Consider the following 26,987-nt stretch of genomic DNA (forward strand, 5'->3'; position numbering starts at 1 on the left):
ATAGTGTATATGTCATATGAAAACTCATCTGAAATCCACTTGATTTCGTTTCGCGTATACACTATGGAAGTGACAGTTGAAATCGACCACGTGTAAGACACCGATTTCATATATAGATGTCGCCTTTAAATCTTACAACCCCCTTTTAATAGTCATATTATTAAACCACGAATTTTGTTGTACAGTTGAATAATAAATCCTTTTTCCATCAATCTGATTATATAAATTGCTTATTATCACCATTCTTTAATTTCTATTCATTTTCTAGGTCTTCATTTAAATGTGTATATCTGATCACAATGTGGGAAATTCACGAGCACAATACAATAAAAATTACGATGAACTGCCACTGATTATTTTAAATTCCATATACATACATATATAAATTTATTTCAATGCTAATTTTATTTTAAATTCAGTCTTTAATTCATATGTATGTACATATATAAAGTAATATTTAGATATTCTGTTATTTTAATCAATGAAGAGTAAGGATTTTGGCATATCAACAGCTTTTGTTCAAAACAAAAGTTTAAACGAAGTAATTGTTGATATGCTAAAAGAATGCTAAAAATATTATATTACATAAATAGTATTAGTCTGTGGTACAAAAATGTATATAGTATTACTCAATTGAATTATTCTTTAAAATAAATGAAAAAAAGAAAAATTAAGTAGAGTTATTATTGTTGCAAAAGTGAGATGCCAGTTTTTCAAGCAACTCCAATTTTCTATCAGCTTTTTTTTCCTTGTCCTCCAAGTGTTTCAGCACCCCCAAATGAAAGTTCTTTTTTTCCTCCGCTATTTCCTGAAGCACCTGTAAAGCTTTTTGTTTCGGATTGCATTTTTCTATACCTGTAAATTAATAAAAGTAGTTACAATTTTTAATCCAAATAACTATAATTTTTTTAATTACATTTTTTCTCGCTGGACACTTTTTTTGGGCTGGAAGGCGTATCTGAAAAATAATATGTAAAGCTTAATTACATTTATATTTTACACATTGTGCTAAAATCGGGATAAAAGGCTGTTTGTGTATGCCGGGCTAAAATGTTGAAAAGCACAAAAAGTGTACATACAGGACACACAAAAACGGCCTGATATAAATGATGAACTTTCAACTGTAGTATGCATTTCTTACCACTGTCATCCGAATTCTCGTTCATATTGACACTTATGCCTGCCTTCCCCTCAACATTCTCGTTATCCAGGACATATTCAGGGTTAATGGATTTCTTTTCGCCGAAAAGATTATCTAGTTCCCTATTAAAAAAGTAAAGTACAGCTCATGTCGCCAACCTAACAAATTAAATGTTCACCACAGCCCATGTCATAATGAAACAAAGTGCATTGAATGAAAATCAATAATATCACACACAGGTGGTGGTGTACGATACTAATATTCTACAATATTATAGAACTCAAACTTACATCTCAAACGGGCACGTCATTTTGTTTCGACCAGTGAGAGAGTTGTTTAACTTGGCTTTTTTATAACGCCTTTCCATTGTGCGGAATTTTGTCTGCACTTGGTCTGCAGAAAATATGTACCTATAATTTGAAAAGAAAATACACAGCTCAACCATTTCTCAATTAGAAAGGTTTAACATTATATTTTTGGGATGTATCAAGGCTTGTCGCCCCTCTGCTGCCAATAATTTTAATTGTAATAACGAATTATTGAGATACGGTGTCCCTACATGCACGGAGGTTTCTATCCACACAAATACAAAGCGGAAGTTTTGAATTACCACTTCAGTAGGAAATTGTTGCTAACCCCTTTATAAGAACTTGAAACGAGCTTTCGGTGTACTTAACAAAACATGATCCAATATTAACAATTTTCCGATTTTGATTTATGTACCACTGAGACCCGCAATATCGAAAGACCGCATTAACAGTTCGAATATGTGACAAATACCTTGGAAATACGTAAAATTGGACTATGTAATAACAGTTTATATCCCTACCGAATACTTACTAGCAAATTTCGGTTGGATAATATGACTACAACTTTAAAATACTGCTGTGTCGTTCTATGGGGACAATGTCAAAACGTGAACCTATACCAATTATCGAAAGAAATGTTTCATACCCCTACCGAAGACCAAGTACCTAATTTTAGCCATATCTGTTGAATAATGAGGATTAAAAATATCGAAAATCGGGCAGTACCGTTTTATGCACTATATCAAAATGTGGACCTATACCGGCAATGTTGAACTCCTAGCAAAGACAAAATACCAAATTTCAATTCCGGATGGATAATACCAAAAATCGGAATTATATCAAAACGTGCACAGGTAATATAAAATTATCTTGTTTTAAAGAGGCGAACAAATATTTCGTCATTTCAAACAGAATTGCAAAGTATACACTCCATCTTATGATGGAGGGTAATATATAAAAACATTAACGAGTGTTTTAGGTGAGGTATCGTTGAATCGGGTCACTACTTTGTCGCAGGCGATTCAACAAACACAACATGAAACTTGGATGTAGGAAAGTTGCAATAACAAGAAGCACATTACTCCACTGAACTTAAATATTGCACACTCCATGTAAACGGCTGCCAAATCGGCACATTGGTACCAGACGCTCAAGCCACGATTCCACACAGGAGTCACGATGAACACACTGTACCAGCCGAACTGTTCAAGCTTTTTACGATCATCTGATATAACAAATCTGGGCTTATCTTTCCTTTACCGAAAGTATTCAGAAAATTATGAAAAATTCACCACAGATAGTGCTTTTTGTCCTGATTCCAAAGACGTATAATGCTCTCTGGGGAAATGTATACTTCCCGAGATATCGGCCTCGAAAAATCCACATGGGCCCCACTTATTGCGCTGGAAATTCAACGCGGAAAATTTTAAAAAATTATTGTAAATAGTGCTTTTCATACTGATTTCAACAGAATATAAAACTTGTTGGTGAAATACATACTTTCCGAGATATGGGCCTCGGCCGAAGGGGAAAAATTATAATTTAAAAGAAAATTTTGTACCATTCCCGAGATTTGCACCTGTCCATAGGAGAAAGTCTTAAATCCCGGCCGGCTATTTAGAGAAAATTTATAATTTAAAAGAAAATGTTGTCCCATTCCAGAGATTATCATATTTATCATATTTTTTCATAATTTTTTGCGTTTATTTACATGCGTAATAAGTGTGGGCCCATGTGAACCTCTCGGGAAGTATACATTTCCCCAACAAATTTTATATGTCGTTGGAATCAGGGCAAAAAGCACTATGTGCGGCAATTTTTTATATTTTTCTGCATACTGTCGGTAAAGGAAAGGAGTTCCTAAATCTGAGATAACAATATCGAAATCCTACGAGTTACACACCCCAGGATGAAGGATACGTATTTGACAAATATAACTTACCCATTCAGTTGCAAATTGTCCGCAATCAACTGCCAAAGTTTTTTTTTTATTTTTTAAAAATGCGCTTTTGCCAACCTTTGGCAACATTTCCTCCAAAAGGGATATCATTAGCTTGACTGCAGGTTCCAACCAGGTTTGTTTTCCCGATGTTGATGGGCTTAAACATTCATCAAGATCCACCTCCTCATATTCAATTATATTTTCTGAAAATAATTACATGAAATAACAAAATAATATATGTATGTACATTTATATCCACTTACCATACAAATGATCCATTTTAGTATAATTTGCGGCACATTTGCTTTCACACAGTTTTTTTCCTTTTTTATTTAATTCAGTTAATGTCTTCTTATTTTTTCCTGTATCTATAATGTTGTGACAGTTTTTTGACATTTTTTGCTTGGGTACTACTATTTTCTTACTATTTTGCGTTCCCGTATTTTTCTGGCAAATGAGTATTTACAGAGCGATTCTGACAGTTCTCTCTTTTGCAACTTTTCCCATTCAAAAAGTACTGGAACGAAGCTAATAGGTACTGTAATAAATGAGCAATATATGGGGTTCCTGAGAATTCCGTAAGAAATGCATTCACGAAATTATCCGATAAAATTGGCACACTGTTGACGGAGCTTCTTATAGGATATGCTCATATGATATTGAGATTCTTTTGGCCGCTCGGTGTCTTACAATGGCTCGATCCACTTAGGCGGAAGTCGTCACCGACGAAGTCAGAAAAAAGTAGACTTATATGCCTTATAGTGAATTCGTCGATACTCTTCCTCATTACATGACCTAGCCAGCATAAGTATATATGTTAAATTCTCTCTATGTCGGTATACATATATATAGCTGGAACAGCTAGTGGGTAATTCGGCGCTGACCTTTACCACTAATGCACAATACCACGGAGGCCGGTTAAATGCACCGGACGGACTCGGAGGAAACTTCGACCAGGGGCCGTCAACTCAACAATTATATGCTTTTGTTCGTGTATTTTTTCACTATAGGAACGATCATATATCCCGGAATGCCTGGTCTGACCTCAGGATGGAGAAAATCCCCACACCATGGATATGTTCCGTTTGCTTGCTCCGCATCCACCACATGCCATCACCGGTGATATGTAATGTTTGTATGAAGTAGGTGTACTTCCGAGGATGCCAGGGTCTTAGCCGTTTCCAAGATTACTGCTATAACAGTTATGTTGCTGCATGTTGCGCCATAACGTTTTCCAACCAACTTCCATTAACACACCACCTGACTTCATAACCTGTGACCGTCATACTTTTCTGAACCATGGGAAAACATATTGGCAAGGGTTCAGAGAATTTACCTATCGCGCTGCAGAGAGTTGTCCAGTCCCTCCAATACTCAGGTAGCTGAGAGAATTTTCCAGGATAACAGCTGCAGTTACATACATGCTTCCTGATTCGATGCCTGAGTTACATAAGTTCTATGGAACATACTCTTGATGTTAACGGTGGTCAAGCCATTCTATGCATTGCAAGCATTGGTCTAGGATCGTGTAAGTTGTGGGCAACGGTTAAATCGCTTTCTAAACCGGGAAAGAAGATTGATAGAACGGCTGTTACTTTCAAAGGCGTGATAGATCCGAAGAAGACCTTGCATTATTATAAGCGGCAGTTTATAGATCGCGCCAAGAGTGATACGGCGAGAGGTGTGTGCTACGTCGCATAAGAGCCCTATCAACCGATGATCTTACCACCACAATTTACAACGAGTGATGTTGAAGATGTCATCCGAAACGCGAAACCGTCATAAGCTTTCGGCCCTCACGGAATCTCAATACTAATCTTTAAGCAATGGATGAACCCGGAATCGAGTATTTGACAAGTGTTCTCAAGTTGTTGTTAGCTTATCAGAAGCCTGTAAAGTAGGAAGGATTGTCCCACTACTGAAGTCTGGCAAGGATGACAGCGTATTGATCGATTTTCCTTATGTTATCAGTAGAGAAGTATTCTAGAGGCACAACTCCACTCCATGATGATGAAGCAGTTTCTTAGTTGTCCTTAATTGAATGAAATAATTATGAAACCTACCCTACAAACAGCTATAAATTGATGGAGTAAAGAGTTTTCTGACCCATCCGTTACTAAGCAGTTATACATTTCCCTTGTACGTAGCACATTGGAATATGGATCGATAATATGGGATCCCGCGTATACCATTCATTGCAATGCAATTGAATCCGTACAAAAACAATTTTTGTTGTTCTGTCTTAAAAATCGTGGATGGAATGCACAAACCTTACCATCTTATGAATATCGTTTAAATTTGTTGAAACTACCTACTTTAAAAAGAAGACGTTCGATGTTAAATGTCACATTCTTATTAAATGTTATACAAGGCAAAATAATGTCAGAGTTTATTTTAGAACGAATATCTTTAAATGTACCTTTTCGACCAACTCGTCAATATAATTTTTTCAGGTGAATTACTACAGATCTAATTACGATAATAACGACCCTTTACGGCGTCTTTTTGTCGAATTTAATAAATTTTACCATCTAATAGAATTGTCTGAAAATCGTGACTCGGTAAAAAGAAAATTAATTCTATTCTTAAATTCATTGTAGTCATTGAAATGTATGTATGCATTTAGTATTTAATTTAGTCTGTAAGGATTTTGTAATCTATAGACTTAATAATAAAAAAAAAATTGACGTTGCAAAATTCCAAAACTTCTTTTATCGCCTACTAACATTTTATTTGTTTTTAAAATTGGGAATTTTTTCAAAGGACGTTTAGGACCACCATTCTTGTTACTGTTGTTTGTTTAGCGAATGCGTGACTGGTAGCACGGCAATTAACACACATATTGCCTGATTGAAAAGCCCAGACAAAATTTGGAAGATTGCTTTTTGACAAATCACGTTGCGGAGTCTTTTTAGAGACTAATTAACTCACTTGAACGAAAGGATCTCGATAGGTACCCGCACAAAATCATAAGACTGGTATTTCATTGTTTGGTGAAATGTTCAAAGTTTTTTTCCAATCATTATGATTACTTTTGCTCATCTATGAGGACTCCCTTCTGTAGATCTTAAAAAAAATCTTTTCTGGACGCCAATCAGCTCTTCCATAAAGATTCCTGTCAGCTCATCGCCTATAAAGATTTCGTTCTAATCGTCAAAATTTACTAATTTTTGCTCCTCTAAAAGATTCCTTTGGGTTGCCTATTAAGACTCTTTTGTGCTCGTTTGTAAACAACCCATTATTCTCTTCCACAAATAATCCTATTAATCGTCTGTAAATATTTCCTTTTGCTCGTCAATAAAGAATCCCTCATGCTCGTACAAAAAAGACTGTCTTTTGTTCGTATATTAACACCATAATGACTGCTTTCTGCTCGTCTATAAAAACCCCGTTGTGATCATCTATATCTGCTCACTTCTGATCGTCTATAAAGACTACCATTTTCTCTTCTTTTTCTTTTTGAAAATGAGGTGTCTCCATTGCTCCCGACATCTCTTTCGTATGCTACGTGTTTCGCTCACTACAGGGTCGCCCCATACTCCGCATTCATATATGACATGTAGCCTTTTTATACCCTCAGCCTTTAGGCTAAAGAGGGTATACATATACACATTGATACGACCAAAAAGGTGTTCGATTAGGCATGATGGTTTTAGACCCCAAGTATGTTTGGACGAAATATGTTTCAGACAATTTCGGTGCGGGTACCTCCCACACAAAATTCGGGAAACATGAAGTTTAGGAGCTCCTAGTTTAACAGCTTATCTCGATGTTTCTACTTGCGGGCCCTGCTACGACGGCACAATTTTTTCGGTGGTGGTGGATAATGATCCAAAATCTCCAAAAAAGCCAGCCGGTACCAACTAAACGGTCTAAAACGTATTATAACCCTCGAAGGGAGAAACAGATTTGGTCAAAACGTTGTATTATTTTTACCACCTCGAATTATGTCCGAATATCGACTGCATCGGACCACTCTTTCGGGTACCTCCCACACAAAGTTTGGAAAGAGTGCAGTTTAAGGACTCGTCTGGGATAGTTTTAAATTTTCGGCAACATATTTTGTATGCGGCCCTAGTTAAGACGGCACCATTTTTTCGGGGGTCAATCCATATTCCCAAGAAATTTACCCAAAAACTCAAAAAATCCGTATAGACGTCAGAAGTATTATGTTTGCTACCTTTTTTCAGGTCCAAGGCTGAGGATATATATCCGTCCACTTGTAAATCTCTTTTCTAATGCATGGACATTAGGGTTATGACTTTTTGAAATTTTCTCTCAAAAATGATTTCCTGTAGCGGGAGTGGATGAACATTTGCATATTAATGACTAAAATAACGTTAATTCTATTAAAGTATAAAAAAATTAACGCACAAACCACTTTGAAAAAAAAAAAAAAATTAAAAAATACGAAATAAAAAAAATATCAAAACATTGTTTCCTTTTGCACGAATGTATGGCATTTTGCCTATTATTGACTAAAAATTTTAGTCTAAACTAGGGGACCCGGCGAACTTCGTCTCGCAGTCTGCTAGATACTGAAGTCGATGGCTTTGGTTCAAACCTATTATACTATTATTGCTATCTCGTTGTCGAGTTCAATTGCAAATGTTTCTTTGTTTTGAACTATTTAGGACGATCTTTGACACAGATGCACATTAGACAATTGTACTTTCGATGTCAGTTTGTCGAAGAAAGAGGCAAAGTGTTTCTATTTTCCTCAAATAAATAAATAATAAACTGGTTGAATTTGCGTTTAATCAATTAACCTATTTCGAACAGAGGGATCCGATTAATCCGATACTTGACAAAATTAACCATCTTCGTCAGCTTTTCTTTCTGACTTCTCTGTTTAAGGTGATCTCCCGAATTCCAAAGTTCGGAATAAAATCATAGGTGAACACGGAGAGTGCATTTGTATGCAGAATCCTAATTTAAATTAGAGGGGCGTACTCTTCTTGTTCATGTCTGGATTAGATGCAATGGCTCTGGTAGCACGGACAACTGCGGTAATTGTATCAATATCACAAATTAATATGTAGCCCGATACAGAATATATGTCCATAATTCGATCAAAACATCTTCAGTACCTCCTATTTCCTTTTTTTATACCATCAGCCTTTAGGCTAAATGTGCCTCATCGAAATAATAGGTTTAGACCCCAAGAGTGTTTGGACGAAGTTCTTTCAGACAATTTGGAGTCGATTTAGCCCTGTCCGTCAGTCTGTCTGGCTGGTGTGCACGATAACTCTCGAATGGATAAACCGAACCAAATTTTGAACTTAATAATACCTTGTCCAAACTTAGTTTAAGGGCCTGTTTATGTATGTCGAAAAGAAAACGAATGCGGAAGAAAAACTACCAAACTTGAGTGTCTATTTCAAATTTGTTTTTTGTTTTGAAGCAAAAGCAAATGAAATAATATTTCAAAAACTAAAGTTTGGGTGTCTTTCATGCGCACACATTTTCGTTTCGAAATACATAAACTGGGGGTAAGTTCGAAGTTCACCCATATCGGTCCACTCCTTCGGGTACCTCCCCCACAAAAGTTCGAAATTGTTCTATAAAATGGTGTGAACGATAACTACCGAAGGGGGCAATCGATTTGGTCCAAACTTTGCAAATCGTATTACTCCTTCCGGATATAGATCGGGTTTGAATATGGACCATATCAATCTACTCCTTTGTATACCTACCGTACAGAATTCGTAATAAATGAAGTTTAGGAGCTTCTATCGGATGGTTTTGAAATTTTTTTCAGCACATTGTCCTTGCGGCCCCTTTACCAAGATACACTTTTTTCGGGGGCAAGTCCATACTTCCTGATATACTGGGGAAAAAAACTCCAAGAAACCCTTACGGCACCATCTAATATTCCAAATCCTGAAGATAACTCTCGCAAGGAGATCTGATTGGTCCAAACTTTGCACATCGTATTATTTCATCCAGTTCTTCGGGTACCTTCCACACAAAAGTTGGGAAAAGTGGACTTTGAGGACTCGTCTCGGATCTGTTTGATTTTTTTGCAGAAGGTTGTTTTCACTATTCCTATTTCATCGGTACAATTTTTTTCCGGAGTTAGTCCATGAAGTATGAAGATAACTCTCAAATTGTTCAACAATTTTTTCCAAACTTGGTTTAAACTCGCTGTTTAAACTTGTGTTTGCTTTTTTTTTTTTTGGTAAAAGGCTGAAGGTACAGCTGACTCATACTTTCTTGTTTCTTTCCAATTCTGAATGTCATACTTTTTCGATATACATACATATGTTTGTATTTGACCATTTTCAATTCCGTTCCAGCTCTGCGGAAACTAAACTGATTGAATTTATACTCCTTTTCAGTGGGAATATCATTTTTTAGTAACATGACAGGACCTAGACAGTATCAATGTATATCTGGTACTGCTCAATTTTTATACGACATAAATCGGAAGTTGATCTTTCGAAGATGTTTTTACTTACGGTTTAAGAGTATCATACATATACATATGTATATGTATATGCCACAACCTCATTTCAAAGAAATTACCTCCGAGCTCTAGATTTTTCAAATAACCCACCAATTTTGTGGATTTTGTACTTTTTTCTTCAAAACTGTGGAAACCTTTTCCAGCGTTATCATCTCCATCTTTTTAATCTGAATCTGACCGAAACCACTACTACAAACTCTTAACTAAACCCCCTGTTTTTAACAAAGTTTTCGTGGTTTATTTTCTAAAAAGACGCTTAAAAATAAATGAAAAACGATTTGATTGTTAATAAAAAAATGTCTATACAACTTCAGAAATTGACAAAACAGAGTAGTACAATAGACCCTGACAGTTGGTGCATATACAATTTTTGCCAAAAACTGTCACGGTATACTCCTAACACGAAGCTACATAGAAATGTGTCAAAAAATGTCAAAAATATTTTTGCAAAATTTTCGCAGATTTTCGCGGTTTTTTTAGGTTTTATCCTTTTCTGTCATGAGACCATTCCGAATTGGTGCGAATTGTCAAAATCTGTTCAGCCGTTCTTGAGTTATAAGCGTAGTAACTAACATCATTCTTTTTTATATATATAGATAACTTTTATTCCATTTAAATATTGAAAAACCACTTTTAATTGATATGAATATATGAAACAAAATTATATATTTCGTGGGGCTCCAACGCTTATTTTCAGTTATATTTCTGCTTATAGTGACTTCAAAAGTTTGTCAAAAAAGCTCATACAGAAAATTTTTCAAATGACTTTGTGCGTGAGCTTTTTTATCGAATCACCTTATAATTAAGTTTTTATCTAATCTTTAATAAAAACTCTTTAAAATGTGATACAGGGATATTTCGTGGGAATTTGCATATTTTCTTGACCTATATCGTCAATTAATTACATCACATCTACCCATGTGAATATAACAATTACATTCACCACAAATTTGTCGGTTTACATTTCAGAGATTTTAAAGATATACCAAACAAAACTACAAATTGTATCGCTGTCATTTTTCACTCCATCAAGATAAGACAAAATATTTATTGTTTCAAATTAATTACAGATCAAATTGTATATTATTTGCATTTGACGCTCCGATGTAGAGAAGCCGACCCGGCCAATAAAAGTCAACTCACAGTAGTTGTAATTTGAAAATTCATTGTAAATCTGGAGCACAAGTGGCGATGCCATGTGAACGCAAAGAGATTGCTAAAGAAAATTGAATCAAGTGGTTGAAGCGGTGCGGCAAGCACCAACAAACCACTTGCTGATTGTCGACGGGGAGTCGTCATATGTCGTTTAATGGTGATTATCATTAGAGACAGAATATGTCACCGAAAAATGTGACCGACCGACCACCATCAGTACGAACAGGCAAGCTGGGGCGATACAAATGACGATACGGATGAAGATGACGATGATCTGCTTAACAATTTAATGATGGTAAGATGGAAATCGCTTACAACTTGTTTTACATATTAGCGCACATTTTTTTGGTATTGTTGTTGACAAAATGTTCCATTTTCATTTCATTTTGTTATCTCTCTGAAGTGTAAATTTAAATGATCACAATCTAAAAAATCTTAGCTATGATTTTCCAGGGGGAGTTTAGCTGACAGGCATCTAAGCCAGCAAGTCTGTTAGTGAACCAGCTAACCAAACACATACCACCTGCAGTTTTTCGATTTCAATTCTCCTTGGCGCCACACATTTCGGTTTTCGGGTGTGGAATGTCATCCATTGGTCTGTCTATTTTTTGTCTTTTTGGCCTAGAAAGGTAGCAAGTAACGGACAGACGGACAAGCATGTGCAATGCTTGTCTGTGATCTGTTTCTTTTAAGCACTAATTAAAGATCGTTAGTTATATATTTTTATTTTCGTTTAAATATTAATTTTCATAATAAAAATTTTCATAATTCATACTGAAATCTCATGTTGTTGTTTTTGGTTTGTTTCATATTTAATTTCGTTGTTTAAAGTCAATCGCTATGCGAACAGTAATTTGAAATCAAATAAAAATTGGAATGGATAATTTAAAAAGAATAGATTCTATAAAGATATACGGGTGTGTTCTGAGACACACTTCACCTCTCACTTAACGCCTCAAGCATTTGATCACCCCATTAAAGCTTACTTTTCGAGTATTTTATGGACGGAATAGGGTGTACTCTTCTTTTTAAATACCCTAATGAATCTCAGTCCCAAGAAATCCGCAAAACATAGAATAAGAGGGGTGAAAAAAATGCTTGAGGCGTGAAGTGAGAAGTGAAGTGTGCCTCAGAAAATACCGCATACTTTTTAAAGTTCTTCATAAATAAAAAAATAAAAACAAGTAAAAAAGAATCAGTCGGCTTTACCGACATAGATATACCCTCAGCCTGTGTAAATTGAATCATTTTTTTTCCAAAAAACGTATGTATTTAGGGGGTTTTAAAAATTTAGGGCGTTTGAACCGAGAAAAATGTTGACTAGGATTAAAGATCAAAAGTTTTACGGAGGAGATACTAAAAGGAATGGATCGACATCGACCATTATGGAAGTGGATCTCCAGGCACTCTACATATGGTGCCATAGGGGGTTTTTACACCCTTCGGGATGTTTGCTCAAGAAGTATGGACTTGCCCCTAAAAAAACTTTTACCATCGTAATTGAGGCAGCGAATGCAAGTTGCTTCAACAAAAATCAAAGTGATTCGATATCAGGCCTTTAAGTGAACTTATCCGAAATGTTGTGTGGGAGGATGGAGTTAACAAATATAGTCCATATTTGAACCAGATCTATATCTGGTAGATATATTAGGATGTGTAAAGTATGGACCAATTCTGCCACTCCATTTTTGAACTTTTGTGGGGGAGGTACCGGAAGGAGTGTGCCGATATAACCCATCTTCGAACTTAAACTATATTTGGACAAAATATTATGAATGCCAAATTTTGGATCGAATTAGTTGATCCGGCTTAGAGTTATCGTGCGCTCCAACCACCTCACACGGTGTCATAGGGGTTTTTTTGCAACTTTCATGCTATTTTCTCAGAAGGTATGGACTTGCCGCTAATGAAACTTGTACCGTCGTATTGGGGGCAGTGAATACAAGTTGCTAAAACAAAAATTAAAGGGATTCGAGAAACCTGAACTGAACTTTTCCGAAATTTTGTGTGGGAGGTACCCGAAGGAGTGAACCGAATGAGTCCATATTGAAACCTTATCTAAGTGTGGTACAAATTTCACGATGTGCAAGGTATGGACCAAATCGGTTACTCCCTTCAAGAGTTATCGTGCACCCAAATTTTCCGAACATTTTCGAACTTTTGTGTGGGAGGTACCGGAAGGGGTGGACCAATATAACCCATCTTCGAACTTAAACTAAGTTTGGGAAAAATATTACGAAAGCCAAATTTTGGACCAAATCGGTTCATCCGTTCGAGAGTTATCGTGCGCACCAGCCAGCCAGACAGGCGGACAGACAGACAGACGGACGGACATTGCTCAATCGACTCCAAATTGTCTGAAACACATTTCGTCCAAACATACTTGGGGTCTAAAACCATTATTTCGATGAGGCACATTTTGCCCGAATGAAAGTGTATATACCCTCGTTAGCATAAATGCTGAGGGTATAACTAGTACAAAAGTTTCAATCAGCTTTGCCGACAGAGATATACCCTCAACCACACGATCCGAGAACTGGCCCCTACTGGATTAAAGCTCAAAAGTGTTTCAATTTTGCGTAGGAGGTACCTGAAGGAATGCACCAATTTTTGGGAGTCATTCCTTTCGATAGTTATCGTGCCAATCACCCATTTTAGTTGGTCCCAGTAGGATTTATTGGCGAAAGCATAAAATCCTCGACAAGACCTAAAACAATATTCAAATGAAAATTTTGAATTTTGGGGAGGTACCCGAAGGTGTTTTCCGTTATAGACCTTCTGAGAACTTGATATCCGTTTGGAAGAAAATTTACGATCTGGTATACTCAAATTTTTTGTTTGGTGCCGACAAGTTTTTATAGGGCTTTGGGCTATTATCTCAGGAAGTATGGACTTTCCTCAATACACGAACCGATGTAAGAGGGGCCCGAGGGCAATCTGTTGGAAAAAATTCAAAACGAGCTGGTCTAAAAATTCACTTTCCGCACAATGTTGAAATTTTGTGTGTGATGTACCCGAATGAGTGGACAGATATTGTTCATATTCCAACCTGATGTATGTCTGAAGGAAATATTACGAGAACCAAATTTTGGACCAAATCCGTATCGGATGGAGTGGACCGATATGGCTTATCTTCGAACTTGATCTAAGTTTGGGCAAAATATTACGAATACCAAATTTGGGACAAAATCGTGGACATTGCTAAATCGACTCCAAGCTGTCGGAATTGTTCGACTTCTTCCAAACATACATGGATCAAAACCCATTATTTTGATGAGGCTGAGGGTATACATGCCTTTAAAGGCTCCCGTCAGCTCGAGTGCTGGTGTTAGATCGAGTATGAGCGAAGTTGACTTATGACAGTGTCCACAGTTAAAGTAACTTTTGCGAAGCCAAGGCCTTATTCGCTTCCTTCGATTCTATCGCGATCCGTTCGCTTTGTGCAATAAATTGGTGTCCTGCGACTTCTTTGCTTCCTTTGATTAATTCGTTTCATGCTTCATAGCGTCGTAGGCGGAGATAACTAAAGGGCCCCAACGAGTAATATCAACCCGAAGGCTATCAGATATTACTGAAACGACTACTAATCCCGAGTAACATCAGCCCGACCACTCCTGCCGAATATAGCCAACCCGATAACTACAACCCGTTAGAGGTTGTTTACACTAGCTATTAATGTCATATAAAAACACTCCATATCTACCCACGCAGGCAAAGTGGAGACGTAATTTCACTGCATATTGCTGGTGTGGACGCAAAAAGTAAATGGTGTATGGAAAATCCCCAATATTGCACACATTAACGGCTATATAACGATAGAAAATTTCATCACATATGACATTTATAGATAGTGTAAGCAACCCCTTAGCCATCAACCCGAATAGCCAGGCGAATACCTCAAAGTTGGGTAAAATTACCCTATTGTTACAGCCAGAAAAATCCGAGCAGAGCATTATCAACTTCATTCTGCTCGTCTTTAAATACTCCCATCAGGCTGTCTATAAAGACTTTACCATAAATGCTCCCATCAGCTCGTTTTTAACGTCTATAAACCTTTCCGTTCCTCTATTGACACTTTCTCCAGCAACGCACTTCAGCTTGACTCCCTTATAGTCGTCTGCAAGTGGTGTTGTTGTAGCAACGAAACTATGTTTATATATCTTTTCAGTTATCTGGTTATTGTTGCTCTATGTCGAGATTTAAAACATCTTCAACGTAGGCTGACCTAAAACCACTTGTGTTTGCCGCGGTACCTGACGTTCTTCTTCTGCTTTGGATGGTGGTCTCCGAGTACGTCATTCACACTATACTTTGAGATGCCTCTGCAACTGCATCAGCGTGAATGCTATCCAATCCTGTGGGTAGGTAGTCTGGTGTATTTGTACCTTTGGACCTCTTTCTCTAGATGATGGACATCTTTGCTGATGTGTCTGGATGGGCAAGCATATCCACAAGATCGTCGCAGGGATGCTCATGGCGCACAGTGGTTCAACATCTTCTTTTCATGACCAAAACTCTGTAACTTTCGAACGGACTGAGATATTTTCATAATTTTCGACAGATAACACAATCCGATGAATCAAAAACAATAAAATTAGGCTTAGTAGTTGCAGAGGAATTCAATGTCAAAGTTAAAATATTTAATTTCGTTCATACCTTGCATCAAAATATGGGTGTTTTTGAGGTTTTTATATGTCCCAATCTATTAAAAAAGTCAAACACCAAAAAACAAACCTTAAAAATACAAAAAATAAAAAAAAAATTAAAAAATGTTTTTAAAAAATTAATCTTTTTCAAAAACATTAAAATTTATATCGGATTTATAAGACTCATAAATGGCATATCTTTTCAACATATCATCGTCCTATCTCTATTTTGTGGGTGCTAGAATAATTACCATAGACGGACGGACATACACAGTTCGGCTCAGAATTTTACACTGATCAAGAATTTTATAGGGTCGAAAATGATTATCTCAATATGTTATAGTAGTTGTTGGTAGTCGTAAGTACTTACAAAACCCCCTACTAAACCATTATTTTAACAAGGACATGTCGCACTGATTTACTAGTTATTCTACGATCACTAGAATAACTAGTTATTCTGTGGCCAGAAAAATAAGCTAAAACAAAATTCTATTTTTAGAACAGTTGAGATGGAATTTGTTTTCAATTTCAACACACTTAATATTTTTACTTTATTTCTATCTCTGCTGGATTTGATCATGCGAAGTTCTGATTTGTAGCCGAGCAAACTACACACTCGGCCACCACGGAGTCACCCCCTACTAACTCATGTAAAAAATACGCGCTCTGCGCCACCGTACTCACCACTTTGTTATGAGTAAAATAAGTATTTTGTCTTGTAAAAGGTTAAAGGAATTACCCATTATTCATGTGATGCAGAAGGTATCTTGTTCACATTACTTTGTAGTGGGTTCTTCCGCTTATGTGCCTTCCAAATGTTTGCTGAGTAAAAATTCTCTTTTGCTGGTCTATAAAGATGACCTTTTGATAGTCTGTAAAGACTCCTTCTTTTTTGTCCATAAAGACCCGTTTCTATTCTTCTATAAAGACGATCGTCTGATCACTATAAAGAATTTCCTTGGGACGTCTTTAAGATTCACATCAACTCGTCTATATACACCATCAGTTTTTCTATGAAGACACCCATCAGCCCGCCTATAAAGACCCCCTCCTGGTCGTCTATAAAAACTCCCTTTTGGTAAATACCTCCTCCTGCTCGTCTAATAAAACTCCGTCCTCCCTCAGCTCGTCTATAAAGTCTCCCTTCTGCTTCTCTGTTAAGACTCCTTTATGTTCGTCAATAAGACCCATTCTGCTTAAATCTGTACATTCCTTTGTGGTCGTCCCTTCAGCTCGCCTCCATTTATAAAATTTTTTTACGCTCTTCTGACTCTTGTCATATATCGTGTCTTATTTGTACCACTGTGTCCAAATATTGTATGTACGTCTTAACACAAATAGACATAAAATGTGTTGTAGTTTTTGCTGTTAACTCTGGGTTATTGACTAATATTTGTTTGTGTTGTGGAACACTTAATTTTTGGGAAATTGTCTATAACTGAAGAACTCAATCATTAATATTTTTTGCCAGCAACAACAAAGTTGAAACATATAATTTGCATAGGCAAAATATTTGCATTTGTAGACCGCCTTAAATATCCAACAACAATCTGTGCAATTGCAACAATTTTTTAATTGGATCGATAAAGTGTTTTGAATAAATGCGGCAATAAAAATTATAGAATTTCAATTGGAATTCGGCGTGCAGTGAACTACAATCGTGGCAATTTTAAGTGCTACAAAAATTGAAGGGGATATTGTTTTGGTTTAAACAACTTAAAAGCTCCAAATTAATGCTTTTCCTTTTCCATAGAAAGACATTAAAGCATATGACACAAAGGGATAGAGAAAGTCATGGTAAAGTGTGCTAGTTGGTTTTTTTAACTCAATGATATGGTGGCGTGACGTTTCTATGATTTTGTCGATTTATTCTAAATTTGTATTTAGAAAGTAAAAGGAAATCTTGTTTTCAAAATGATCTACAGCAACATTAATAAGGTAAAAGGAAATCTTAAAATAGTAATATTTAAATAAATTCACATCTCATAACAAATCCGTCCTATGTGATTCACCAAAAAATGATGCCAATGGTTGAATACGTTATCAAGACCATGTCATCACCAAAATAATGTAGACGAATAAAAAAAGCAATTTATAAAATTATTTTTTAATTTTTTAATAACAAATTTATGTAAACTGTTAAGAGGTCTTATCAGATTGACATCACAGGTACATATCTTTGATGATGATAGAAATTTTTGTTTGATTCGTTTCAGACTTTAAGTTGGTGGTTTGTTGCTTAGACAGAAATCAAAACAAACGATTTCTCCAAAAAAATACCTACCGGTTAGTCAAAGATATTTCTTGCTTTTCCTCTTCGTATTTCGTTTTTCGCTGTGCTTATCAAATCTGATCTAATTTAAATTTATATTTTACAAGTGTTCACACAATATTAAAGATTTTTTGATACACACTCTGGTGTTATCATCGGCATCGAACGGTGGTATCGGCTACAGGGACAAGTCATTACCATTAGATTCCATTGATTTGCCTGCTATCAGTTGTTGCATCTCTCAACAATGCCGTTTAGAGGTAGTTACTACTGTGCACGCAAGCAAGCAACCGGCTAATGTGTGTGGTCGGCATAATTTCATTACTGCCAGCACAATGTGTAGTGGTGGTTGGTGCCTGACTTCCTAAGCGTGTTAAACGTTTTAATCTCTGTCTTTAGGAAAATCAAAATTTGTATTGTTTCTCCTAATCTCAAATCAGATAAAGGAGTCATTTATTTAACATATTTAATTTTTCGAACAAACTTTTCAAATTGCAGAGTGTCTTCCGTGGTTGTTGGGTAGTTGGTTTGGAAAAATGTCACCACATTTACTTATGGATTAGAGAGAGATCTGATACCAGTTACACCAGTGATGATGATTTCATAATTGGTTAATTGCTTCTGGGAGGGAGTCATGGATTTAATACTCTGATGATGATGAGGGTTATTTCGATGATGGGCATCAACGTTTATGTTATGAAATACCAATTAGTATAATCAAACACTTTATCTTCAGTACTTCTTTTGTTTGACGATAGATAAGAAATACATGTCATTTTAATGAAAATAATCAATAGTTTTAAACAAGTAAAAAAGTATCAGTCGGCTTTGCCGACAGTGATATACCCTCAGCATATGTGAATAACTAATAAATTCTTATAATCTAATGTGCAACCTCATCCTCACCCCAAAATAGAGCGCGCAACAGGCCCCCGCATGGATTAAGTGTATGTCCACACGGACATATGGTCATCTTGCATCACCCCTCTTTTCAACCTAATTGAACCTAACCTAGAAGGGGCAGTGAATACAAGTTGTTACAGCAAAAATCAAAGAGATTCAAGAGCAGGTCCTAAACTGTACTATTCCGAAATTTTGTGTGGGAGGTACCCGAAGGAGTAGACCGATTGCGTCAATATTGGAACCCCATATAAGTCTGATGGATATGCAAAGTATGGACCAAATCAGTTACTTCCTTCAAGAGTTGTCATGCACAAATTTTCCGAACAATTTTGAACTTTTGTGGGGGAGGTACCGGAAGGATTGGGCCGATATAACCCATCTTCAAACTTAAACTATGTTTGGACAAAATATTATGAATGCTAAATTTTGGACCGAATCGGTTGATCCGGCTTAGAGTTATCGTGCGCTCAAGCCAGACAGACGGACGGACATGGCTAAATCAACTCCAAATTGTCGGAATTGTATGGGGTCTAAAACCTTTATAGTGTATATAACCTCGTTAGCATAAATTCTGAGGGTATAAAAAGTTTAAAGAAAACTGTTTAAGTTTAGAATGCACAAATAAAGTGTAAACCCTCCACCATGTATTAAAGTAGGTTAGATTAGGTTAGGTTGAAAAGTGCGATCATTAGAAAGACAATTTTGATTCGATTTAACCATGTCCGTATCTCCAACTGACCAACCAGTTCGAAATTAGGCTCTCGTAATATTTTGTCAAAACTAAGATCAAGTTCGATGATGGGCCCATCCCCCACAAAAGTTCAATATTTTTTCGCAAAAATTATGTGCGCGATAAAGTGTAAACCCTCCACCATGTATTAAAGTAGGTTAGATTAGGTTAGGTTGAAAAGTGCGATCATTAGAAAGACAATTTTGATTCGATTTAACCATGTCCGTATCTCCAACTGACCAACCAGTTCGAAATTAGGCTCTCGTAATATTTTGTCAAAACTAAGATCAAGTTCGATGATGGGCCCATCCCCCACAAAAGTTCAATATTTTTTCGCAAAAATTATGTGCGCGATAAATCGTGTGCAACATCGTAACATTTGTACCAGTCGAGCTGTCCAAAATCGGAGACGATACTTTGTTAAGATGTATGCATCAACTAGTTAGCACTATATGGAACGGAGATAGCGTAATCTCCCGTCCGCAAGAAAGGAGATACGACTGTGTACTCTAATTATAGGGGCATAAGTCTTCTCCCTATTACCTACAAGTGTCGGGGATAGTATGCCAACGACTAAAGACTATGGTCAACGAAATAATTGGGCCATATCAATGTAGCTTTAGACCTGGCCGATCCACCATTCACCAGATATTTACCCTGTGGCACATCCTAGCAATGACCCAAGAGATGCTGATCGTTCCCCCCGGACCTCCCCCTGGCTACATCGGTGATTTGAAGTACACCACCACTTTGATCGTATGCAATTGGTGCACATTTTTTCTCGGATATGGTGTAAGAGTTTGTCGTTGACAATTTTCTTAAAGGTTTTCTAGTGGTTTTTGTGTAGGCTGCCAGACCTTCTTCTGCTGTCGATCACCGCATAACACAGTTCGTCCCTCTATTGCCTTTTGGTTACCTTGTAGTAAGTTGATGGCTGCTCCTTTCCTTTCTCCATGGTCATCTTCCTCTTCTGAAAGGTCCCGAATTTTCTTTCAGAATTCCCAGTCCTTCCCGAAGTTTCATTGGTCGTGCTCACTTTTCTTACATCCCCGATGATTGCTTCGCCTTCTGCCAAAGGTTTCTCGGGACAGTCTCTCTGAATGGGTCTTGACGAAGTTTGGAAGATTTTTTTTTATTCTGTGCTCTTGTTCACTTTTTCCGTCACTCTTTTAGTGAGATTTGCGGATGCTGTCGGAATCAGATTCGCTCCCAGTCTGTGATGGTTGGGTCAAGATTAAACTCCATCTGAGCTTCTATGTCTTCTCCAACTTTTGATTGCCCGTAGGTTGTGTGATTGTAGCAACACCTTTGACCACAGATGTCAAGGCACAACCATCTATCGGACTTTTTGTTTTCCATAGTCAGTTTTTTGTCTGCAGGAAACTCGAATGTTTCCAGAGGCAGGTGTTCCCTAGGGAGACTCAAAATAACAATATTTTTTTTGGATTTTCTACCCCCGAATATTTTCCATTTGTTCCAAAAACCTTATATATGAAATTTTATGGCGATCTTTGTTTCCATAGTAATTTGTATGGGGCAAAAGGTGCATTTTCACCAAAATTTTCTAAATGACACAATTATGGTCCAATCGATGAATAAACTTTACCAGACCATTTTTGTGGCTAAAAAACCATTTTTACAAAAAATTTGAAAATCGGATCGGACCATAATTGTGGCATTAGGGAATTTTGGTAAAAATGCGCCTTTAGCCCCATAAAAATTACTAGGGAAATAAAGTTCGCTAGGTTGGCACGGGTAAACGTTAACCGATCGGCATAAAATTTCATATAGGAGGAAATGGAAAAAATTTGGTGTTAGGAAATAAAAAAAATTGGTGTAATTATCGTTGACCTTTGGACTTATTATCTTTTTGCTGTTTTGTTTGGGTTTCAGGTCAGAAATTTAAAAACAAAAGATTTTTTTTTAATATTTATTTATTTTTCCAATATTTCGATCATCGTCGATGATCATCATCAGGGATTTCTTTAATTTCAGATGAAAAAGAAGTAACATTTAGTTATAAAAATGTATAAACAAAAATATGTAAGAAATAATTACATTTTATATTTCTCTGGTTTTACTAATTGCCACTAGACATTCTCACTTGATCACAACTGATTTTCGACTAACCAAAGTTCTTATGTTTCTCAATAATGTTTCGATATATTTGAGCACAGTGCTCTGTGTCTATCTTGTAGTTCATTCGGTTTTTCACAGGTACATTTATTATGTGGAGCATTTCCAACATGTATCTTCGTCTGCCATTCGTTTCTTGGGTTAGAATATCAACATTCTTGAAGTTTGGTGTGTGCCCAGTTTGTGCACAATGTGCTACAAGGGCTGTCTTCTGTTCCAATGGCTTATTTTTGGATTTTTGATCTGATTTGTGACCACTTAATATTGTTTTTAGCTAATTTTTCGTTGTGCCAACGTACACTTTTTGGCACGTGCTTGAAAAAGACATTTTTTTTTGGGTCTCTCTAGTGTTCACTCTATTCTACTGCACGCAGGTCGCATCACATAAAATTTCCATAGTTCGAAGCAAAATTGTATGACCATATTAAGGGACTTAAGAGATGGATTTTACTGGCCGGTTTCTAGTGACCAAGATGGGGTTAATTTGGGACAGACCTCCACATGTTTGCTGAGATGTCAACTTCTGCTTATGGTTATGCCATGGAACTGTTCTTGTTTTCAGGATATGAAAAGTGCATTTCTTCAATCTGCTGATATCGAGCAGCAGCGATGACACGCCGCCACAGCAAAGGATAGTAAGCCAGCAGGAACCGAAGAGCTGTCAGCAGAGCTGTTTAAGGCCCCTCCGCATTGCTTATAAAATTCTTTCCCGTGTATTGTGTCATATCAATGCGTCTTTACACCTTACGGCAAATCCCGGAGAAGACTCAAGATATGCAGATCGATAAATCTCATCTGTTGGTGGACTTTGCATTCGACAGTCCTATACGTTCAACGTTACGTTTGCATTATGTATACGCAATTCACAACAAATATCATATTTTACTAGATCTTGCCGACGACAGTCTCTTGAAGTGGGTGTTGTAGTAAAGACTAAGTCCAATTACGCTTGATGTGTCTGTTGAACTCGAACAAACTGTTAGGGTTCCTAGTGGTCACAATATATTTCCACAACAATTGTAGACATAGGTCCACGTTTTGATATAGTTCCCATGTAACTGTACCTCCCGATTCAAGTTATTTGGAATACCATGACCAAATTTTCCAACCGACTTGGCTATAATTTTGCATTCCGTGTCCTCACAGCGTTTAAAATCTTCTTACAAAAATTTTTCAATACGGATCTATGTTGGTACCCCCCGATTCGTTGAATTTTTAATTTTTATCCCATACTTGTTAAACGATTTAGCTATAATATGGTTTTTTTTTGGTGTCTCCGAGGGTAGAACTCCTCTTTACAAAAAAATTTCAAGATAGGTCTATATTTTGATATAGCTCCAATACAAATGCACAGCTAAATCTGTACTAAATTCAAGCTAAATCCCATCTTTTCAAAGTGCTTCTTACTTACTTAGCTGGCCCATTACAGAACATTTGTTCCATAGACCGAACTAAGAAAAGATCTCCAATTCTCTCTATTTGTTGCTTCGCACTCTGGAATACCGCGCCTTGTCATCTCATCATCCACTTGTTTGCGCCATCTATTCTTTGGCCTGCCAATTCTGCGTGCACCGCCATGTGGCTCGAATTTATACGCCTTTTTAGCGGGTTCATCATCGCTCATTCTTATTATATGGCCTAGCCAACGCAATCGCTGCATCTCGATACGTTTAACTATATTGATGTCCTTGTATAGCAGATACAGCTCGTGGTTCATACGACGTCGATATTCACCGTCAACGCAGATCGGTCCGTAGATCTTTCGAAGAATTTTTCTCTCAAACACGCCAAGCACTGCCTTATCTGCTTGCGCAAGTACCCAGGCTTCGGACCCATACATTAGCACGGGTAGTATCAGTGTTTTGTAAAGCGTTATTTTTGTTTGACGAGTTGTGGCTTTGTTTTTAAAGTGCTTACTTAAGCCATAGTAGCATCTGTTGGCCAATACAATTCTTCTTTTTATTTCACAACTGATGTCGTTTGTTGTGTTTACGGCGGTGCCGAGGTATACAAAGTCTTTTACTACCTCAAAATTATAGGAACCAACTTCAACAGTTGGTCCGATCTCAACGGACGCATTGCGCGTCGACACCATCAGCTTGGTCTTCTCGCCGTTTACCGCCAGACCCACTTTAGCAGATTCTTCTTCGACCTTCATAAAGGTATCGGTTACTTCTTTTACTGATCGTCCCATTATGTCTATATCATCAGCATAAGCAAGTAACATGTGGCTATTGGTGTAGATTGTGCCACTTCTTTTGACGTTTGCCTCTCGTATAACCTTTTCTAGCAGGATGTTGAAAAGGTCACACGAAAGGCTGTCTCCTTGCCTGAAACCTCTTTTGGTACAAAACTCCTCGGAGAGGTTCTTTCCTATTTTAACTGAAGATCTTGTGTCAGTTAGAGTCATTTTACAAAGCCGAATGAGCTTTGCGGGGATACCAAATTCAGACATTGCTTGGAATACCTTTGAACGTAGCGGGCTGCCGAAGGCTGTTTTATAATCGACAAAAAGGTGGTAGGTGTCGATCTGCATCTTCTCCAGGATTTGGCGCAGGGTAAATATCTGGTCAATGGTGGACTTGCGAGGTCTAAAGCCGCATTGGTATGGTCCAATTATTTTGTTGACCATGGGCTTTACTCGTTCGCACAATATCCCTGACACTATCTTGTATGCGATAGGGAGAAGACTTATGCCCCTGTAGTTGGAGCATAAAGTCTTATCTCCTTTCTTATGGACGGGACACAGGATGCTCAGGTTCCAATCGTCGGGTACGCGCTCTTCTTGCCAGATGGAGCTAACTAGCTGATGCATACACCTTATCAGCGTGTTGCCTCCGGTTTTAAACAGCTCGGCTGGTAGGCCATCAGCTCCTGCTGCCTTATTATTCTTCAGCCGATTTATTGCTGTCTTTACCTCATCTTGGCCGGGTGGTATACATTCAATACCGTCTTCTTGGATTGGATATGTGGTATCTTAGTCGACTCCGCTACTATTGGATACCAACAGTTTGGAAAAATGCTCTTTCCATATCCTTAGCGCACTATCTGTATCAGTTACCAGATTACCTTGCTGGTCTCTACAGGAGGATGTGCCAGTTCCAAAGCCATCAGTTTGATGTTTCACTCTTTGGTAGAATTTTCGGACTTCATTCTGTCTCCTGTACATCTCGATTTTTTCACACTCCCCCTTTTCCATCTCTCTCTTTTTCCTGCGGAAAAGACGTTTCTCCTCTCTCCTTTTCTCCCGATACTTCTCTCGTGCGCTACGCGTTGCTACTGATTGTAAAGTAGCCCTATATGCCGCATTTTCTCTTCGGTAGCAGCATGACACTCCTGGTCATACCATGGATTCCTTGGTGAAGGTCTCTGGTATCCAAGTACTGATTTTGCGGCTGTTTGCATGGAGTGGGCAATGTTTTGCCATTGTCCTGATATGTTATCGGGACCAGGAGTGCTTTGATTAAGCCAGTTGAGTGGAATATGCTGTAGCTATCTGTTGTGATTGCAGCTTACCGAGGTCAAACTTCCGTGTTGTGTCTGTTCGCACTTTGTTTGCTACGTTTAATCTGGTACGTACCTTTGCCGCAACAAGGTAGTGGTCCGAGTCTATGTTTGCTCCTCGGAACGTTCGTACATCCAACACACTTGATGCATGTCTTCCATCTATCACAACGTGATCAATTTGATTTCAGCTGCCCTTATGAATATCGAGATGCTTAAATCTGGTACTGCTAACTACCATGTTTCCTGCAGCTGCAAAGTCTATCAGCCTCATACCATTGTCAGATGTTTCACTGTGGAGACTGAATTTCCCGACTGTTGGGCCAAAGATATTCTCCTTTTCAAAGTGCAGTTATAAGAATATTTGCAGCCAAAATGTGGTTATTCGGTATCCAGAGAGTCCAATTTATTTCACTAAAAAATAGGCGAATCCAAGTTCAGCCAAGTCCAGCATTAGTAGAAATAAGGTTGGTGCACCCTTATTCCAACCCGACTGTAGTCATGAAGGATGAGGAGTATTATGTTGCCCGGTACACCGTTTAGCGAGAGGATATCCCACAGAGCATCTCGTGATATGGTGTCAAATGTTCTTTCAAAGTCGACGAATTGTACGATGGCTGCACGATAACTAGCTGGTCTAACAATTAAAACGCGAATATTTACCATCAAAAATAGTTTTATTGTTTTCTTAAGCAGTTTCCAGCATGATTTATACTCGTTTTCATGCGCTCAAATCAATTATTGAATCCCCTTTTCCACTCCGTTTGAGACAGCTCCATAACATGGGTTTTGAACTTTTTTACAGTATTTTCTCGTTGGCCACGCCTTTTTCTTGATATGCTGGAATGAAATGAAGTCATTGGATCCCCAGTCAGGGCTGTACGGCGGCTCAAACAGGCGCTGTTTTGAATCGATGTGCGAGAGCTCGCTTTGTCATGATATAGAATGATTCGTCTTCTCTTGTTCGTTTTTCGAATTTCTCAGGAGACTTTAGGCAAAGTGTGCCACTCAGAATTAACCGTCGTTTATTTATTAAGCCGTATAGTCGCCACACGGTCAGTTTTGCCGAAGAAACAGGCGACCATTTGCTTCGAAGTACTCCTGACATGAACAACTTTCGTTGGATTTGGCTCGCTTTCGATGTTATAAACGGTCGATTCCTGTTCCTCCTGATCATATATCCAAGATATGTCGTCTGTGACGATTTTATAAACATGGATTGAAGCACCGTGATCGTTTTTATTCACAATATCTCCGCACCAATCCATGAGAGCCTTTTTTGAGCGATTGTCCAATTTTGCTTGATCTACCGAGAAAAATCAAAAAAATGCCCAAGGATGCCCTTATCTTACGGTATATAACATGGCTATCTTGCATAATCCGTTCACATACGGTTTAATTTTTCTTGCACAACGGCCGATTTTGGACGACCCTCACTTCCTTCGTTTTTTGCGAGTGTTGGCCACAATTGAATTCATTAAACCAGTTTTTCATAGTGCCATGGGATGGTCCTTTAACGACATAAAAAGATTTAATTTGATCGATACATTCTTGCCGTGATTATCGACGCACAGTGGTTCAGAATCGTTTTTTCCTGGTCAAAATTCTGTAACTTTTGAACGGATAGAGATATTTTCAAAATTTTGTTAGACAGATAACACAATCAGCTTTCCGGTGACTTATAAGCGGTCAAATTCGGTCTGTTAGTTGCAGTGGAATTCAAGGTCAAAGTTAAACTTTTGAGTTTTTACTATTTTTCATCAAAATATCAGTGTTTTTTG

The 26,987-nt window shown here is 37.5% G+C and overlaps 1 protein-coding gene across 2 annotated transcripts; it reads right to left on the bottom strand.

Moving 5' to 3' along the window:
- Positions 1-322: 322 nt before the first annotated feature.
- Positions 323-3,719, bottom strand: LOC141390760 (uncharacterized). 2 transcript variants are annotated; one of them, XM_073963720.1, is made up of 6 exons: positions 3,655-3,719; positions 3,392-3,594; positions 1,432-1,551; positions 1,142-1,263; positions 917-958; positions 323-855 (listed from the first exon to the last, which is right to left on the bottom strand). In XM_073963720.1, exons 3-6 carry the CDS (start codon positions 1,506-1,508, stop codon positions 671-673), a joined length of 426 nt encoding a protein of 141 aa, XP_073819821.1. In that variant the 5' UTR covers positions 1,509-1,551; positions 3,392-3,594; positions 3,655-3,719; the 3' UTR covers positions 323-670. The 2 variants fall into 2 exon arrangements, with proteins under 2 accessions (XP_073819821.1, XP_073819822.1); XM_073963721.1 differs by lacking the exons at positions 1,142-1,263; positions 1,432-1,551 and having other exon boundaries at positions 828-855; positions 3,655-3,713.
- Between the last annotated feature and the right edge of the window lie 23,268 nt (positions 3,720-26,987).

Source organism: Musca autumnalis, unplaced genomic scaffold (genome assembly GCF_047663935.1).
Source record: "Musca autumnalis isolate F117 unplaced genomic scaffold, ASM4766393v1 scaffold_1, whole genome shotgun sequence".
NCBI lineage: Eukaryota > Metazoa > Arthropoda > Insecta > Diptera > Muscidae > Musca > Musca autumnalis.